We start from the raw sequence: 20,091 nt of genomic DNA, 5'->3' as shown, positions 1-20,091 counted from the left end.
TATTTCACGAATCACTTTAACTTTCTCTTCAATGCTTAAAACTTTCCTTTTCATTGCCATGTTTTCGCTACTGCACTTCTCTGGGTTTAGGCAGGAACACTATAGGGTAAGTAGACAATGTGAGGTCCTGTTAGACGAGATTCTAGGAAAGGAATGCAGTTAACAACCTGCCGCGTCCTCTTGCACTATTCATGCAGTCCCACCCCACACCCTTGTTTTCGCATAAAACCCACGCTCCTCTTGCAGCCCGCGGTCGTATTCTTCCAGGACAGTCACGTCAGCAAGTAGAGAAAGTGAGGGTGGGCGGACACATCGAACTTTCCCACGATATCAGAGAAATTCAGGAATGAAAATGACGTTACATATGAGGTTGATGCATTTGTCCATGTCGTACTAAGCAAGGTATAAAAACAGTTGCTTTATGAGGAATTAGTTCGTACCATTGAATATTTGACGCAATAGACAAGGTGTAGCAGAAACCGATGTTGCTATAACCAAGTTTTACTGTATAACAAAATCAGTCAATTTTCTTATCACAGTGAATGTTTTCTTCATTTTGAATGAAGACTGCTTCCTGACTTGCAAGTTTTGTTAAGCAAGATGAAGCAATCAGAATGACATAAATATCAGTGACGAGACTAAAAGCCAGGTACTCACACTTTATATGTAATATCCAGTATTAGGGCAGTAAATGGAATAAGGAATAGCCCGAGCCAGAAGACAGGAGACGTATACATCATGCGATCCATCCCCAACATCACTGCTCCCACGGGTATTGTTGGCCAAAAATTGCTAAAAGACAATATATTTACATAACTCAAAAATTATTTTGGATTTCATTCATCATCAAACTTTATTAAAACGACTATATTTGGCAAATTGTTCTACTTAAATCATGATTTGATAGCACCTCTATCTAGGGACCCTGAACACTCAGTTTTCTTTTGAACCCATTTTATGTGAAGACATAAACAAAACCAATTTCATAAGTGGTTTCAATAACAACTGTCTAAATACTTCTACCTGAATGGAGGTGTCAGAATTTTTAACTTCACAAGTTTGGGAAATTACACAATTTTTATTATCACAAACTTCATGCAGCTCACCCAACAGCAGTCCTTATTTACAACAAGACCTGCATATTAAGAATTAAATTCAGCTGTCACTTATCAACATTGCATCATCCAATGTGACACTCAAGTTAAGTGGGTCCCTGTTCCTGTGGCAATGCACTGTGACTGAAAGGCCTAAAAGGTGAGAAATTCCAACCACTGACATCACCTAAAATGCCTCATGCTATCATTTGGGGTCAATTTGCATAAAATACCACCCAAATGAAGCTAGGTAATAGGTAATTTGTTGGCATGGACTCACACAACTACCAAATGCTCTCATTCTCACCTCGTGCACTATACTTATCGGACAGACTGATTCTGACCTGGCTTAAGGGCTACTCTAAATTTCAGTTCTTAGCCACTGCCACATCTACTGATAGTACAGTGCTACTACTCCCATTCAAAGTCACCCTCTCTCATAGTCTCGAGCTGGCTTTCGTATATGGAAAAATGATTCCACAAACAACATTCTTACTTTTCCAAGTGTCCAATCCCTCTTCAGAATACATGGATTGGATGAGTTAGGTATCTTTACCCCTTAACAAGCCAATTAATGTCTACAGTGGTGTGACTCAATATAATCAAAAAATAGCAGTTAGACTATTTACCATACATTACACAGAACTATACACAGAAATACATCAAGAACTGCTCCACCAACCTAGCTCTCCCAATACTAGTCAAATTTAGCCCATTGGACCTAACACATATCACATAACTGGAAACTTCATGGATCAGCTGGTTACAGATTCACTTCCTGGAGGTAAAAATAATGTAGAACAATAAAAACAGCAATGAATAACTCAAGTCATACTGAAGGTAATATCAAGTAACTCCATGTATATGAGTACTTTCATTAGGCTAATTGTGTAGATTCGTTCAGCAGTTGTTCCTACTGCTCATTCTTCCCACTATTTAAGTCAAACTCTAGCAGGCGCACCTATATTACACGATTACTGCACCACCATTACTTCCAAACTGTGGTTAAACCCTTCTGACTAACTACTTCATTATTTCTCCATCTATTAATTATGTTAAGTTAGATATTTCAATTGGGTCAATAATTCCTACAGCTTATACTACTTCAAATATAGGGTGGTGCACAAAATGATTCAGTATTTGATCTATTAATAAGATCATTATTTCAATCGTGATACTACAAACTAACACACAAAAAGGAATACCATTGCATGGAAATTTATCCTCTGTGAATCAGGAGTTCAATAAGAACACTATTACGCCTCACAACTTCTTCAACACAAACTGTGATGTTGTTGATTACAGGATGGCACATATCCTCAGTTATCTCATTGCAGGCCTTTCAATATTCGTTGTATTTATTATCTGGATATCCCTAGTTGTGCTCCAGCCTCCTTTGTTGTTTACTGGGGCTTCTGTGCGGTGCCATTGTCGTAGTGTCAGTGTTCTCTGGAGAACACATAGATGAAGGCCACTGACATTTCCTCTCCAACACTGAATCATCATTATTAAACTGGTTATAAAGCTTATGAATTGTTCTGAATGAACGCATTTGAAAATGGGCATGAAGCTACATCTGTGTGACCACAACACCTCTTGTTTCAGTAAAGAACAGCACTGCTTTTATGCGTTGTTCTACAGACAGTCTTCCTTTGTCAGTCATCTTGTGTAAACTGAAGCATGAGCAGGAACACTGCAACACTAGCGAATTCAGAAAGAGTAAGAACTAATCCCTATGATCTGCTGTGTTATCATGTTACAAAACATTGTTCATTGCATAGTTGAATAATAATTAATACTAAATCAAATACTGGATCATTTTGTGTAGTTTACTCTAGTGGAGCAAGATTGATGTGCTGCACTTGTGTCCACAGGCTAAAGAGCAGTCTCTAAACACAGGGGCAACCAGAATGCTCCTTTGGTCTCGGAATTGGGTGTGAGTGTGGGAAAACAAAACATAATGAAGTACCCACCTGTATATGACTATGAAGATGAACCATGTCGCTATGGAGCCCCAGATAGCAAGATGCGTAAGCCATGTCCACGCATTTGTTACCAGTCCTGCTTTCATACATACTGTCACTACCACATACTACAGGAGCAGAAAAACAACACATTAGAGGAGGAGGCAGTGTCATTAATGTAAAGGAACTTACTGGCCTGTAAAAGATCTCTAATGAATTAGTGGAACTCAGACTCAAACCGATAGGAAAAAGGTCAAAGAACATGGTAGTTTCAATACAGTACATGGAAGAGGGCTTTTCTCATATTATAATATTGCAGCATCCTGTTGCACTTTTCACTTAATGTTTTTAATACCACAGTCTTACATGCAACAATTTATTAAAACTTAAAAAAGCTAGTCATTCAAAGTTTTGATGATATGTTTTGACCAAACTGGTCATCAACAGGTGTTAAAAGTTGTGGGTGAGGAAACTGCTGTCTTTAACATCAATGCAGAATTTAACTTATATTAACTTATGTTCCACCTGATGATGACCACAAGATGGCTAAAACATGAATTAAACACTATATTTTAATTAAAGGTTTGTGCTAAGACTGCTTATTTACAACTTGTAACAAGACAAAACCTGGATACAGTGTCCTAACTACAGTATTTTCCTGCATGTTTATTTCTTGTGGCTTCTGCCAAACTCTCACAGAAAGTAATTATTTCCCTCAGAACATTTTCATACTAGAGTACGACTGGACAGAGGGGAGACAGGAAGTGTGCAGATTGGAAGAGGAGTTCGACAAGGATGCTGTTTATCACAAATTCTGTTCAACTTGTACAGTGAATGCCTTACCAAGGAAGCTCTGGATGGGCTCGGAGACTTCACAGTAGGAGGGCAAATTATTCAAACTGTGAAATATGCAGATGACCTTGTGTTAATGGCCAAGGAAGAAACTGTGCTACAGGGCATGATTGATAGACTAATTGAAATTGGAAGGTGCTATGGCATGGAAATGAATGTGGAAAAAACAAAAGTAATGAAAATTTCGAGACAACCAACCCCAGTCACAATAAAGATAGACCAAAAACAACTGGAAAATGTGAAATGTTTTAAATACTTGGGTAGCTTGTTAACAGATGATGGAAGGTGTACTAGTGAAATTAAATCCAGGATTGCCATGGCAAAAGCTGCATTTAGCAAGAAGAAGAATCTTTTTACCAGAAAATTGGACTTAAATTTGAGGAAGAAACTAGTGAAATGCTACATTTGGAGCATAGCTCTGTATGGGGCTGAAACGTGGACACTTAGGGCAGTAGATCAGAAACATCTGGAAAGTTTTGAAATGTGGTGTTGGAGAAGGATGGAGAAGATCAGCTGGACCGATTATGTGAGAAATGAAGACGTGTTAATTAGAGTCAGTGAGCAGAGGAATATCCTACACGAAATAAGAAAACGGAAGGCTAATTGGATTGGTCATGTTTTACGCAGAAACTGCCTTCTAAAAGAAGTTACTGAAGGAAAGATAGAGGGGTGGATAGAAGTAACAAGAAGACGAGGAAGAAGACGTAAGAAGATGCTGGATGACCTTGGGGACAAAAGAGGATACTGTCATTTGAAGGAGAAAGCTCTAGATCGCATTAAATGGAGGAATTGTTTTGGAAGAGACTGTGGACCTGTCGTCTTGACAGATTACTGATGATGATGATTTTCATACTTATGATATTAAAAATTTTCACTGGAGATGTGTTAATTGCATACATATGATGTTCTTTTCCAGCCATCTGAAAAATGTACCAAGAGTTTTTTAAGACAGAGAAATCTGGAATACATATTCATAATCAATGTCTGGTACAAAAGTGTTGACTTACTGAGTAAACAATGTTCCCAAGCAGAAGATAGCCTCCTTCCCTGCCATTACTCCATATCACATCATTTTCTGCTGCTAAAAGAGGGAGCCAGTAAAGGATTACTGAGTGACCCAGAGAATTGAGGATCCACACCCAGAACACCTTTACATTGAAAAGGTCTGCATTTTGTGATGGCTTGTACAGGGCTGGGTATTTTAGCATTGTTTCGGCAGAGCACACCTTGTCAAACAAGCCCATAGCCAGGGGGGGTGCTGCAGTAAACAGCTGAAACAAAACAGAAGGATTCACATACATATAAAACACAACATCAGCAAGTTCTAATAACGTGTTTGTTCTAGATTTGGCACCTTATGCTTCATATGAAAAATGTGCAACTTGTAAAGCAATATAGTCATGATATTTCTAGTCCTTATGGGTTATTTCAGCTGAAGTTCAATGCATGACTTCAGCTCTCTGGGAATAACCCCAAAGATGGCAACTTCAATGTTTGTGAAATGTTGGAAAACATGTATATCAATATGTATATTGTAACGTGTTTCGTTACAGAAGACACCGTAGAGATGGTTAATTCGTTTATTTAACAATCTACAAGTAACGGCTACAATTACTTATCACACAGTTGCGGGGTTTCACACTTTATAACCCTAATCGCATTAATCTGTTTACACTGTTGCAGGGTTTCACGATTTATAACCCTATGCACAAATCAGTTCACTCTGTCTACAGTAGTCTACACGTTTACAGTACGGGAGCTATGTGAGAGTCCCTGTATCACACACTCCCAATTACACAATCACACACACGTCCGGTTCTTCTTTCCGCGTTGGCTGCTATGCTCCAACTGTAGTCGGCTGACTGGAGAATTGTTGAAAACACACTCGCTCGTCTACTACTTAAATCTGCGGTAGCCACATTACAACTGTGCGACTGCTACGTTACAACTCACTCGTAGCTGCTGTGCAGTTCCCTTATATAGCCGCAGTGGTGCCTGTTGCCACGTCACAGTAGGAAGCGGTGACGCGTCACCGTGTTTGCGTATATCCTAGCAACGCTGTCCGGAGTTGTTGACTGCTGCCTAGCAACCGCGATATCCCTTGGTGACGTCACTTCGGCTCCGCTCGGCTCACTTTGGCTCCGCGCGTTATGTCACCACGGAGGGGAGTGGCGGGGCGGGGACTTGCCTATTACCATAGTAATGCGAGCGCTACGTTACCGCCACGTACCGCTGGGGAGGTAGGGGTGATCCATAGCTCAACATGTCACAATATGTTGCTAGTTCTGAAGAAGCACCTCCAAAAAACAATCTTCTCTGATAACAAACTACCTACCTAATGTAAACAAAACGGCCATGAATACTAAATGTTAACTACTTTTTGGAATTTGATCTGCGTCTAAAAAACCTGTTATGTTTAGTAGCAAACAAGCTTCATTACTTTACTGAATTTACACCACACACTCAGTGTTTGAAAATTTGCACCTACAGTCTTCTTCCACAATCCGTTTATGTACACTGAGATAAAAATGCCCCTTGATAAAATTTCTGACACACAATTTGTGCAGGAAACATAATTAAAGTTGAATGTGACTGGCAATATGGTGTGGATATTTATGCCCAAGGACTCAACTAAGTGATTCCTTGATGGACACTAAGATAATTACATTCTGACTGAGGTATAAGTTCTGTGGAAAATACAGTTATGGAGTATACATACCATGCAGTCACATCACATTCAATTTAGTGCTTTCCACAGAAATAATATTTCTCTCGAAATCTTATTAAGGGACATTTTCATCTCAAAGTTCCTCAAGGAACTGCAAAGTTGAATCTGCATTCATGAATTTTGACATCCTGTATACATTTCATTAGCTTGAAATGATGGAAATTCAATGGCTTATGAAACAGAGAACAATAAATGATAGTCACATGTACGAGTGTGACTATAGATGGGTTTTGGATCAATGATTGGATTTATTGGACTCTCTGACAGAATCACCACCATTGCTTAGTAAATGCTATGAACAGCTGACATTCCCTTTCCTCTAGGTTCCCAAACTATCCCCAGCCTCAGCTACCAGCATCTTACAGCAACGGCTCACAACGACTGATCCTGAGCAGTTCTCTAACTCACTCACTGATTTACTCAATCACCCATCAACCAACCAACTCAACTGACTGCCTGAACTAACTGTTCTGCTTATAATATCTCAGCAAGGACCACATAAAAAACACTGGTCCTCTGTTGCTGTTTATGGGCCATTATCTAGTGTTTGTTTCAAGGCCATTGCCTCAATGCAATATGATTCAGATACAGATACTAGAATTATATTTTAGCCATTTCACTGCATCCCCATTCAAACTTTTAACCTTACATGCCACAAATTAACTCTCAAAAATTGTTGTGCTGATATCACAATCATGAAAAATCTTTGACTTCCAGAGCCCAATGGGATTTAAACAAAGTACCTTCATCAGATCTGATGTTCTAACTGCAGTATCAGAATTACAGTCTTCTGGGATGTGATGTCATATAGTTTGGTAGAGACACCAACATTCTGTTTGAATGAACCTAACCACTGAACTTGATGATGTCACATCCCAGAAAACTTCTTCAAGTACCTTCTGAAAGCAAGTATATTGTGTTACTGTGACAATGGTCAATTTGTAGCTCACATACCATACTAAATATTCAATACATAAGCAAGCACATTGGAGTTAGCTAAGCCCATATTCAAATGTTGAATGGCAACGAAATAAACAGTTTACATAGCATGTAAACTTGGAAATTTAACTTACCACATTGTATAAGCCAATGGTCCACCTTTCAAATAGGATCTGTCCAGACCAGCCAGAATAGATGGCAAACCACAGTTCAATAACAAAGAGGCAAATATTTTTATAGAAGCTGTACAGAATCAGTTTGCACATCCGGTTGTAATTCCAAGCACCATGCACTAAGAGCAGCTTCAGCAGGAACCGAAACTGAAAACATGCAAGGGACCATCATGTTATTTAAATCTACTGAAGCAATAATCCCCAAAACATGCAACTATTTCAGGGAGCCAACATGTTTTCTAGACAGTCTCTAAAAGAAGCTGGTAGTATTCAAAATTAAAGAGCACTAATTGAAGGTTAAAATTCTATGCAGACAGAGATACTTTTATATGTTACCCATGTTAAATATCAGAATGAAGAAGACAGATCATAAATATGAAGGGCAGTTATGAATATGATGGATAAGCAGTCAGTCAGCATGAAGTAGTCCTCCAACATGAGGCCAAGCACCTTTCCACCTTAAAAGAATATTTTGCTATGAGATCTACTAAACTGCCTTCCTTTTGAAAAGTTTGCATTCAGGAAGAAAGAAGGAGCAGACTAAATTCAGGAAATGTTTGCTACCATTCATTTCAGGATCTTTCGCCTTTTTGCCTACTATCTAATAATGAAATGATTAAAATATACAGAAATAATTTTACCAGTTATATATGTGTGTGTCCTCATATTAAAGCAAGAAAATAAATTCAAAGTGTTTGAGAACTGAGTGATGTGGAGTACATTTGGATCTTAGAACAGGAAGTGACAGGAGGATGCAGAAAATTTCTTAATGAGGAGATTCATAATTTATACTCTTCGTCACGTATTATTAGGACAATTAAACCAAGGAGGATGAGATGAGCAACCACGTAGCACATATGGAAGAGATGGTTAACACATACCACAAAGTTTTGGGTTGAGTACCTCTACAGACCACAAAATCTTCATACTTTGCAATTCCATCAACAAGAACAATTCTGGTTCTGCAAACTTGAAGAGTGGGAACACCTGTGCCTATGAGTATAAATTCTTGTGGTATTTTGTATTGCCACAGACCCGTAACTATTCAAATATACAGACATTTAATGAAACATAATCAACGACAGTGGCTGTGTAACAATGAATGGTAGGATGACTGATATGAACTGAAAAGGATTTCAGAGACAGAATGCATGACCTGCCCAAAGGCACTAAGCCAGTTTCTGAGCTGAGAATGAAACCCAGTACTGTCTGAATATGAAAGAGTGCTAACCATTCAAAAACAATATTTAATGGCAGGTTTTTGAAAGTTCACAAGTTTTTTTAAGAAACTGAAAACAACAACATGGCTACCACAAAAAAAATATTGGATCAATGACAATAACTGAAGAATCACTGACATGATGTGAGAAATTTGTACAGCGATGTGTTACATACACTTCATGGTGGTTTCCTATGCCAGATTTCAGGTTTTAATGGTGGTGAAGATTTTGACTGTGGTCTTCTGTGTTGGGACACTGTAATTTTCTGAGTGGTTCAAAACTTGCTGCTTCCATCTTCAGTGTAGCATATAGAGGCAGCAGTTCTTCTAAGACACCAATAACCACCACATCAGACTATATGCAGCCCAAACCAGAAGGTCACAATCCAAATATTCACCATCAGGAAAACCTAAAATCTCAATATTATACATTACACAAGAGCATTTCTTTAAGATCCATTTTAATATTATTTTCCCATGTACGCGTGGGTCTCCGTAGTGGTCCCATTATAATAATATACTAATTAATTGTATTAAAGCCAGCAAGTTTTGACCTTCTTGAACCCTAAGATGAATGATACCAATGATAAATGCACCTAATATTCATTTTAACAACTTTAAGTTGAAGAGTCTCATTACTCTAACTTGCAAAACCCAGAAGATCAAGAGTTTTCAATACCACTCACCTGTGCTATGGAGTAGTCTGATGCACATGCTGCTTGAAGGCCTTCTACACCCGAGATACCTACACCAACATGGGCCTTTTGGATCATTGCTACATCATTGGCCCCATCACCAATTGCAAGCGTAATACTCTTAGTATGTGATGTTACCAACTCAACCACCTGAAATCATAACCAGTTACATCAGCTAGCTGGAACACTGTCCAAGATTGATTTAGAACTAAAACAAAATACAGAATGCTTCTTTAGTCCAGCTTCATTTTCCACCTTGAAACTGAAGGTAAATGTTGGTGCTTACATACCAGACTACATGGTGTCATGAATCAGAAGACCACAATATGAAACACGACAGAGAGAGAGAGAGCTGGGTGTATGCACAGATACATACATAGACAGACAGACAGACAGACAGAAGAACAGATAAATCATATAAGCAAGCAAAGGGAACTGCAAGATAACAACATTTAATACCTCCCCTTTCCAAAAATGAAAATAATGTACTTACTGTGTATTCAATAAAATGTGAAATATAGTGTAAGGCTTCCTTTACAATTGATCACAACTTTGAAGGGGACATGGAGCATGACCAAGTGGCATCCAGCAATAGTAGACACGTTCATCTTTCACTTCAGTACTATTTCCACATTCCTCTACATCTTCAAAGTGAACACTTCCCAAAAGATTACCCCAACAACTTTTGTATGAATTCCTTGATTCCCCACCTGAACTTTAAGTTCAACCTCTGGCAGTAACCCTGGTCAGGTATATACTATTCATTCATTCATTCATTCATTCATTCATTCATTCATTTCCTTTATTTTCCATATATCCATACAGGTAAAAAACCTAAGATGTGGAAATAGTCCCTTTCATAATAGATGTGTCCAGATACATATAATATATTACATGAGTTACATAATTAAAATCACATACATTAGTCAATTAACATAAATAATAAAATAAAAAACAAAAACTTAATAAAATTTAATTAATAAACATAATTTAAAAGGAACATTACTATAAAACTTAAAATTAATAAAATTTAATTTAAATTACCTAAATTAATTACATTATAAATTTACACACTTATGACCAATTATATTGATAATATTCATTCATGGTATAAAAAGAATAATGATATAAAAACCTTTTCAAAGAAGATTTAAAACTTCTCTCATTAGTAGCCAACTTTTTTATTGTTTGACAAAGATGATTAAAAACTATAACAACTGATATGTACACACCTTTATTGCATTTTGTTAGGTTAACTGCAGGTAAATATAAATTATCGAGGGCTCTAGTTTTGTATTTGTGAATCTCATTGTTAAAATTAAATAAATGTTTATTATTATTTGTGTATAAATGAAATAAATATATATACTGAGAGTAGAACGTCATTATTTCCAAATTCTTAAAAATGTCCCTATAAGACTCTCTTGGTCTAGAATTCGTTATAATTCTAATAACTTTCTTTTGCAACATAAAATCTTTGTTAACACAAGAGGAGCCAACTCCAAAAATTATGCCATAATTTATGATAGAATGTGTATGAGCAAAATAAATTAGCTTTAATGTATCTAAAGGTACAATATATTTTATATTTCTCAATGCATAACATGCAATGGATATTTTAGTAATAACATGATCAATATGCTGTTTCCATGAAAGAGGATCATCAAAAATTAATCCCAGAAATTTAATCTCAGTCACATTTGTTATATGTATCTGATCATAATTAATTTGAGTAGTGAGAATCGGTTCATGGAATGTTAGGAGTATGTATAGAGCAGGTTTGGTCAGGGCAGTGCCAGAGGAAATCTTAAAATATAAGTTAGATTTAGTGGGAGTACAGGAGGTCAGATGGAATGGAGGTGGCATCCCACCAGCAGGAAACTATACATTTTTCTATGGAAAGTGGAATGAAAATCATGAATTAGGTACAGGTTTTTCTGTACATGAGAGAATCATATCAGCAGTTAAGAGGGTAGAGTTTGTTAGTGATAGGATATCATATATAATACTGTGATGTATTTGCGCTATGCAGGATGACCCCTCCCCCGCCAGCGGTGGCGTAACAGCGCTGCCGCTGCTACGGTGACGGGCCGGTCAGCACCCCACCCCATCCCCTGCGGTGATGTGGCAGAGCTTCCCACTGTGACATACTGGGGGATACTGCGGTTACTACACAGCTATAAACAACACTCGACCACATTGCCAAGCAACACCTGTAAACACGGCGACTAGGCAACAAAGAAGCGAGGCGTTTTCCCATTGTCTGGCTGATGGTTTATAAGAGAACTACACTGCCTAAGAAGAGTTAAAATGTAGCAGCCACCGAAATCAGTTAAAATGGAGCAGCCGCCGAAGTCAGTTAAAATGTAACAGCCACCGAAGACAGTTGAAATAAAGCAGCAGTTGCGGGAAGAAGACCCGAATGCGTGGTTGGAAGATTTGATGTGATAATTTGTGATACTGCTGAGGGCAATAATTGTGAGATTGTAAACTGTGTGACTGTGAGAGCGAGTGTTCAATAAATTTGCTATATCAAACAAGGCGTGAAGTTACTTGTCTTGTGACATACACCCAACACATGACAATACTAAAAGGTCGCTGGTGTGATATCATCGTTATGAATGTTCACGCCCAAACAGAAGATAAAACTGATGACATAAAGGACATGTTCTATGAAGAACTAGAACATGTATTTGATAAATTCCTGAAGTACCCTATGAGAATTTTGTTAGGAGATTTCAATGTCAAAGTAGGGAGGGAAGACATTTTCAAACTTACAATTGGGAGGTTGAAATTGTTATTGCAAAATTGAGAAAGTATAAATTGCCAGGTAGCGATCAAATTCCGGCAGAACTTGTTCAAGCAGGAGGCGAAATATTAAATTCTAAGATCCATAAGCCAATTACTTCTATTTGGCATGAGCAAAAATTGCCTGATCAGTTGAAGGAATCTGTTATTGTACCAGTTCACAAGAAGGGTGACAAAACTAACTGTAGTAATTATTGGGGGATATCACTGATATCAGTTTTATACAAAATTTTATTCAATATTCTCCTCTCAAGGTTAAGTTCATATATAGATGAAATTATTGGGGATCATCAATGTGGGTTTTGACGTAACAGGATCAACTACTGATCAGATCTTTTGCATTTGTTAGATATTGGAGAAAAAATGTGAGTATAATGATACAGTACATCAGCTACTCGTAAACTTCAAGAAAGTCTATGACTCAGATAGGAGGGAAATATTGTACAATATTCTGATAGAGTATTGGATACCCATGAAACAAGTTAAGCTGATTAAAATGTGTTTAAATGAAACTTATGGTAAAGTCTGTACAGGTAAATATTTGTCTGATAAATTTCCTATCCAGAATGGTCTAAGCAAAGGATATGCTTTATCGCCACTCCTTTTCAACTTTGCTTTAGAATATGCCATTAAGAAGGTCCAGGAAAACCAGATGGGACTGAAATTAAACAGGACACATTAGCTGTTGGTCTATGCCAATGATGTGAATCTACTTGGTGATAATACAGATACCATAAAGAAAAACACACAAACTTTAATTGATACAAATAAGAAGATTGGTCTAGAAGTGAACACAGAGAAAACTAAGTATATGTTGGTATTTCATCACCAAAATGCAGAGCAAAATCATAATATAAAGATAGGAAACAGATCTTTTGAAACTGTGGCACAATTCAGATATTTGGGAACAACAATAACAGATCAAAACCTGATTCAGGAGGAAATTAAGAGGAGACTGAACTTGGGTAATGCTTGTTACCATTCTGCCCAGAACCTTTTATCCTCTCATCTGCTGTCTAAAAACATAAAAATTAGAATATACAAAACCATAATTTTGCCTGTGGTTCTGTATGATTGTGAAACCTGGTCTCTGACACTATGGGAGGAATATAGACCGAGGGTGTTTGAGAACAGGGTGTTGAGGAGAATATTTGGACCAAAGAGGGATGCAGTGGCAGGCAGTTGGTAAAAACTGCTTAATAAGGAGCTTCATAACTTGTACTCTTCTCCAAGTATAATTAGAATGATCATGTCAAGGAGGATGAGGTGGGCAGGGTATGTAGCACAAATGGGGGAGACGAGAAATGCAAATAGGATATTTGTGGGAAAGCCAGAAGGAAATATACCACTGGGAAGAACAAGGCATAGGTGGGTGGACAATATGAAAATGGATCTTAGAGAGATAGGATGGGATGGCATGGATTGGATTGATCTGGCTCAGAATAGGGACCAGTAGAGGGCTTTTGTGAACATGGTAATGAACCTTTGGGTTCCATAAAATGCTGGGAAATTCTTGAGTAGCTGCAGATTTGGCTTCTCCTTAAGAAGGGCTCAGCTCCATAAATAAGTAAGTAAGTAAGTGATATAATAATTCATAGGTCGACACTCTACATACTGAGTCTTATTAAAATTCAGGGTGAGGAAATTAGCATTAAACTACGTATTTATATCTTTAAACGTTTGATTAAGATTTATTTCAAAGTTTAACTTAGTGTCAGTTACTATAATACTGGTGTCATCTGGAAATAATACCATATTTTGAATCGTTTCTTGCAGCCTGTTGTGTGTTTAATTAATAGTAGAGTGAATTTACCGACTACACAACACGTTTTTTATTATCACTACATGTTTCGACCTCAAGAAGTCATCCTCAGGTGTATGAACATGGCTGTATAATTACACACAGTCACATTCACTTTTCACTCATTTGACCCTGTATCTTACCCAGATTTATGCTCACTAATATATCGAGTTCTTTTATAAAACACAGGTTAAAATTATTATTCTAATTTAATTGTTAAAAGTTAAAAGTTCGTGAATCGAAGTTCAATTCATGTCACTGGTTACACTTTCACTTGTTGTTTACAGTCTCATTTTACTTATGCTCACAACTGTGTCTAGTTCTTTTTTAACTAGTTTAATTATTATTATTATTGGTTAAAAGTTCGTGAATTAAAGTTCAACTTATGTTATTGGTTGCACTTTCACTTATTTGTGAGGTCTCGCTGTTCTTCCGCGTTCTCTGATGCTGCTGGATCTGTTATGATCGTTGTCGTGATGGGTACCCACAACAAGTGGAAGTGTAACCAGTGACATGAATTTAACTTCGATTCACGAACTTTTAACTTTTAACAATTAAATTAGAATAATAATTTTAACCTGTGTTCTATAAAAGAACTCGATATATTAGTGAGCATAAATCTAGATAAGATACAGGGTCGAATGAGTGAAAAGTGAATGTGACCGCGTGTAATTATACAGTCATGTTCATACACCTGAGGATGACCTCTTGAGGTCGAAACATGTAGTGATAATAAAAAACGTGTTGTGTAGTCGGTAAATTCACTCTACTATTAAAACCATATTATTATTTTTATTTATTATTTTAGGTAAATCATTAATATAAAGCAGAAAAAAGAAGGGACCAAGAATTGAGTCCTGTGGAACACCGCATTTAATTGTTTCCCATTTGGATGAGTTGTTACTGTCAATTCTATTATCCAATACAACTCTTTGATATCTACCTGTCAAATAAGATCCAATAAGTGTTTTGAATTTTCCTTCAATTCCATAGAATTCCAATTTATCCAATAATACTTTATGGTTAACACAATCACATGCCTTTTGTAAATCACAAAAAATGCCTCCTACCATTAATTTATTATTCATTGCAGTTAAAATATTATTTAGTAATGGTATGTTTAATAATGTCATTGACTATTAGTCTTTTGTGATGTAATGTGCAAACTAAACTGTGTTACATCATAATCACTGCTGTGAGAACATCAAATCTCAAATAATTTTATAGCTTGCAATTTTGTATGTACAACAAGGGATTATTGGCTTCTGCTTCAAAAATTGGGTTTAAGAAGCTGAAAGGAAGACTCCTGCAGTTTCAGACAGAAAATGTGATAAATGCTTACTGTGTGAAATACAAAGAAACAGTTTTTAAGATAACAACAATTGTTGTTAATACTAAAGTTACTGTGAAAAGCAATTACATTTACTTAATTCAAGGGATTCTGTCACTGAAGTGACTTCCACAGTCACTACACAAACAATCTTGGATTAATTCCCTGCATCCCAGTCCACAGTAACTTAGGAATGTGGACTTCATGAAGTTACAAGAACAATTCAGGTGCATCTGTACCTAGCAAGTCTCTTTACAATCAACTAACACACTTTGTCAACAACTTTGAGTAATAAGTAACTTTTGCAACAGAATAAATAGAATTTCTATTACAGTACAAACTGACAATTCTTTGATCTTTACTGTAAGTCTAATATTCTGCTTCTGCTCTTTCATAGAACATAAAAATTCCTCAAATACACATCATTCCTTGCTTTTGAGTTACAAACGTGGGCAAAATAAACCAATTAAATACAGTAAACAACGTTGTTCATTACCTCAGCTTTCTGAATAGGAGAAACACGACAACATATGACCACGCTGCAGCTAACACAGAGGTCTAAAAATTCTCTGCGCACATCACAACTCAGAGCATACTTAAGCGTTTTCCCATCTATTACCAGAGCCACTTCATTGTGTTTCCTCAACTGGTCACCAAAATCTGAACTATGCCTTGCAATCACTTCACGTGTGTTCTGGAAAGCAACATCAACATAAGAATTCTGTAAGTAAGACTAGACTCACAGCAGATAAATATCAAATAAGGGAGGAATATTAAACAGAAATTTTTGAAGGACAATGACTTATTTCTTTTTTAATCTGAGGGGCACACAGAAGTTCTGGCATTGTGCATTTCAGTTTGAAGCCAAAAGCTTTAGTTTGCTATAGAACCACATAGCAAAACGTGGGGGCCATGTAGTTATAAGTGTACTTCATATAATAACGCTGTCAGCAACTCAAGAATGTAAGATGTTCAAAAACTGGATGACAGTGAATAATAAATTGTTTGGGATGTGCAAAGTGGTCAAGCCCTAATTCAAGTTAATTTCCAAGCATCTGCCTAGAAGGACTGAGGAAAATCACCAGAAACCTTAGGATAAGTTGATGTCCTGGCCAACATTCAAACTGGTCACATTCTAAACACAAGTCAGAACAGTTACTGCTTGCTTGACTCAAGTTGCTCAGTAACTTGGGTGCCAAAAAAACACCTGATACCATGAAATTGTACTACATGAAGGAAAGAAAATGTACACCATATTCTGATGAACACTGATGTGGCCACTATTACTTTAATGTGAAAGAGAATTTGTTTTATAATTTATTTTTTTGGATTTTGGGTTGATAATCTACTTGACTGCTGAAATTTTATTTGTTGTTATGATACTTACTTTATTAAGTTTTTATCAAAATGTTTTGTTTTAAATTTGTCTTCTTTTGTGAAATGTTATATAAAATTTAGTATACATGATTTCATAATAAAGTCTTTGGAACTTTGTATACATCAGTTATGACAAAACTCATTTATGGCAGAAACAAATAAGTATCGCAAAGCTAATAATGTTACATATACCAAACTACATAGCCAAAAATTATCTTTCCTTGTATATTTTCCAATAACAATCACATCAAAAAGTGTTCAAAATAAAAATTCTGAGATTAATAGGATAAATATCTTATATAATGCATCAATTTCTTTATTTCAAGAACCATACTACTCATTATGCATGATTATTTAAAATCAATACTTTAAATCAATGTGTGTGGGGGGGGGGGTTAGCATGTGGCTTATAAATTACACAGCCAGGATAACATCATGAAGAAAATTCTTGAAAATGAAAATGTTACCACAAAGCTTCCAATAATATCAGCTGTAGCTTTACTCAGACATGAGTTAGCATAATGAACCATCCCCACAAAAATCTGTCCTGTGCAGACTATTGTAAATATGTGTACAGTGCACTGGACAGGCTTAGTAAGAGTAATGAAAGCTACCTCTCTCATGTGTCAGTGATATAAAAAACAAAATGGAAGAACTCCTTGGACCAACTTCAGATCACCTTCTTACATTCATCCCATCCACATTAAGCCAGAAAAAATCAAATAAATCGCTCAATCACTGCCACACAAAAAGATTAATTTATTATGAGCTGAAAAATTCTTCTAACAGTAATGTATTTTATATAAGTAAACATTATAACACGTGAGAAGTTCAGATTAAGAAAAGATGCTTTGTCTACATGTTGTTTAACCCTTCGAGGCCCAGCAGTCACTGTACATACCACATGCTTTAACTTACAGACTCTGCATTCTGCCCACAAAATGTATTTATGCATTTAGTATGGTCCTTACAATAAACAGGAACTGTTTTCCTAAACAGCATCAATAGCTTGACCATTGTACTGGAGATATATGTTTCCTGTATTTTTTTTTTATTGCTAGTGGGGTGGGACTAAGTCCCTTGTACTGCGGCCACTTCTGGCCTATTGTACCAGCGCCAGATGATAGGTGAGGGTGACTGCGGAGCAATTGGTGGAATGGAGATTGGCAGGGGAAACCGAAGTACTTGGAGAAAACCTGCCCCAGTGCCACTTTGTCCACCATAAATCCCACTTGACCAGACCTGGGATCGAACCTGGACCGCCGTAGTGGGAAGCCAGCGACTAACCGCTTGAGCTATGGCATGGCCCTGCGTTTCCTGCAAGTACAAACTGAATTTTATATATATTATTTATAAGAATTTCAGTCTTTAAAGGGTTAACATAACTAATATAAAATTATACTAACATCTAGGCTGTCTTCATTGAGGATAAGTATAGGCATCCCATGTACTATCAGCCTGCAAGAGTAGCCAATATTAATCGCAGTCTCTTGCTTGTCACCCGTTAGAACCCACATATGGATATCAGCCTTAATTAATGCAGCTATTGTTTCTGGAACCTGTAACAAGTAGGACACATCATAATAATAATTAAAGAGTATAAAATAAAGAACAATATAAAATAAATACTTTCCAAACAACACAAAAGCCTGCATTAAACATCAATGATTTGAAGTTTCCCTACATTTATGATAAGCATCAATACAGCATTTCGTTTTCTTCTGCCCAACACTACATGATATCTTCTTTTAACACTTACGAAATAATAGAACAGTTCTGGTCTTATAAACACACTAGTCTCAGTAATTACAATTCATTACGGTTGCGCCACTCCATATATAATTTAACAAAGCTCAAAAAAATAGTGTTAACATTTAACATTTCATGACAATTACTTGGAAAACCCACTGAAATTAAGCAGGGAATAGTTCTTTCATATCTGGGTCTTTCACCACCTTTCTCTCTTTCCTTTACCCCTTTCAAACCTTTACCTCCCTCCTTTCTCTATTAAAGAGAACTCAGACTACTATATCTTAATTGTTCAGATGGCACAGATGAACCTAGAGCTGCCATATGTGTAAGCGTGAGAAAATTACTATGGCATAAGAATGATATAACATCATGCACTGTCAGATACACACAGAAATAGTTACAAGCAATCTCCTACTTTTATGTATATACATAAAAAAGTTAAAGTTAAGCTTTCCCTGTAACAGGCCACATACACCCATTGGATTGTGAGATGTTGAGGCTCCCACATCTTTTAGACAATTAGAGAACAGATGGTGGTGACATCAGTCTTACACACTGGCCACCCTTTACCCACCAGAAGATTCCTGGTATGCATTTCTGTTAAAAGCTGAGTTGACCCCAGGGCCATAGTGCGGCAGAAAGGATTAGGTCAATAGAAAAATCCAATGACCCCATCAGGAATTGAAACCACAATCTTCCGGCTTGCAGCGTAATGCAGCAACCAACTATGCTCCCATGTGCACCCATATATACGCGGTAGAGTCATTAAGTTCGTGGAATTTGGTTTTATCACATCACATACATTTAGGCAGATCCACATCAGCCCTCAAAATAGTTGCCGTTGGCCACTATGCAAGTCTGCCAACGTTGGTATAGCTGCCAAAAACATTGCTGAAACATACTGGCAGTAAATTCCTGTATGACGCTTTGCGGATATTCCGTGAACTTATTGACTGTGGTAATGTATGTATACAGGGTGTCCCAGGAGGAATGGACCAAACTTCGGGAGGGTGTTCCTTATGTTAAAGTATGCCGATATAACCCAAAACACCTATGTCCAAAGTTGAACGGTTACGGAGATAATGGCCAGAGAAGTGTCAAACTTTGACCGGTGTTACACACTTGTTGATTACAAAATACATATTAAAACTGGCAGGAATATGTGGATTCTGTAATGTTAATAATGTACGTAACATCAAACTAACTTGTGAGTGATGGAAAGCCATAAAATTGAAGTACGAAATACTCGCTCGCCATGTCATAATTGTCCTTAGGGTTTCCAAGCACTATACATGACACATGACTGGCGAGCGATGACGTAATATGGCTGCGCTATAACCCGACCACATAACTGTAAAC

General features: G+C 37.0%; 1 protein-coding gene across 9 annotated transcripts in view; it reads right to left on the bottom strand.

Annotated features, from left to right (window-relative positions):
* LOC111863415 (phospholipid-transporting ATPase IA) overlaps positions 1-20,091 on the bottom strand; it is a 225,615-nt gene that overhangs the window by 70,964 nt on the left and 134,560 nt on the right. For 8 of the 9 annotated variants that reach the window (XM_023849724.2, XM_023849723.2, XM_033751050.1 and 5 more), the window contains exons 14-20: positions 18,387-18,539; positions 16,100-16,297; positions 9,656-9,814; positions 7,712-7,897; positions 4,918-5,181; positions 3,068-3,186; positions 658-792 (exon numbers count right to left, since the gene is read on the bottom strand). In XM_023849724.2, the coding sequence (XP_023705492.1) occupies positions 658-792; positions 3,068-3,186; positions 4,918-5,181; positions 7,712-7,897; positions 9,656-9,814; positions 16,100-16,297; positions 18,387-18,539 (1,214 nt within the window). The remainder of the gene's footprint in view (positions 1-657; positions 793-3,067; positions 3,187-4,917; positions 5,182-7,711; positions 7,898-9,655; positions 9,815-16,099; positions 16,298-18,386; positions 18,540-20,091) is intronic. The other variant, XM_033751055.1, reaches the window with a different exon arrangement.

Source organism: Cryptotermes secundus, unplaced genomic scaffold, assembly GCF_002891405.2.
Source record: "Cryptotermes secundus unplaced genomic scaffold, Csec_1.0 scaffold840, whole genome shotgun sequence".
NCBI lineage: Eukaryota > Metazoa > Arthropoda > Insecta > Blattodea > Kalotermitidae > Cryptotermes > Cryptotermes secundus.
Note: the sequence above shows the minus strand (reverse complement) of the source record. Positions and strands in the feature narration are given on the sequence as shown.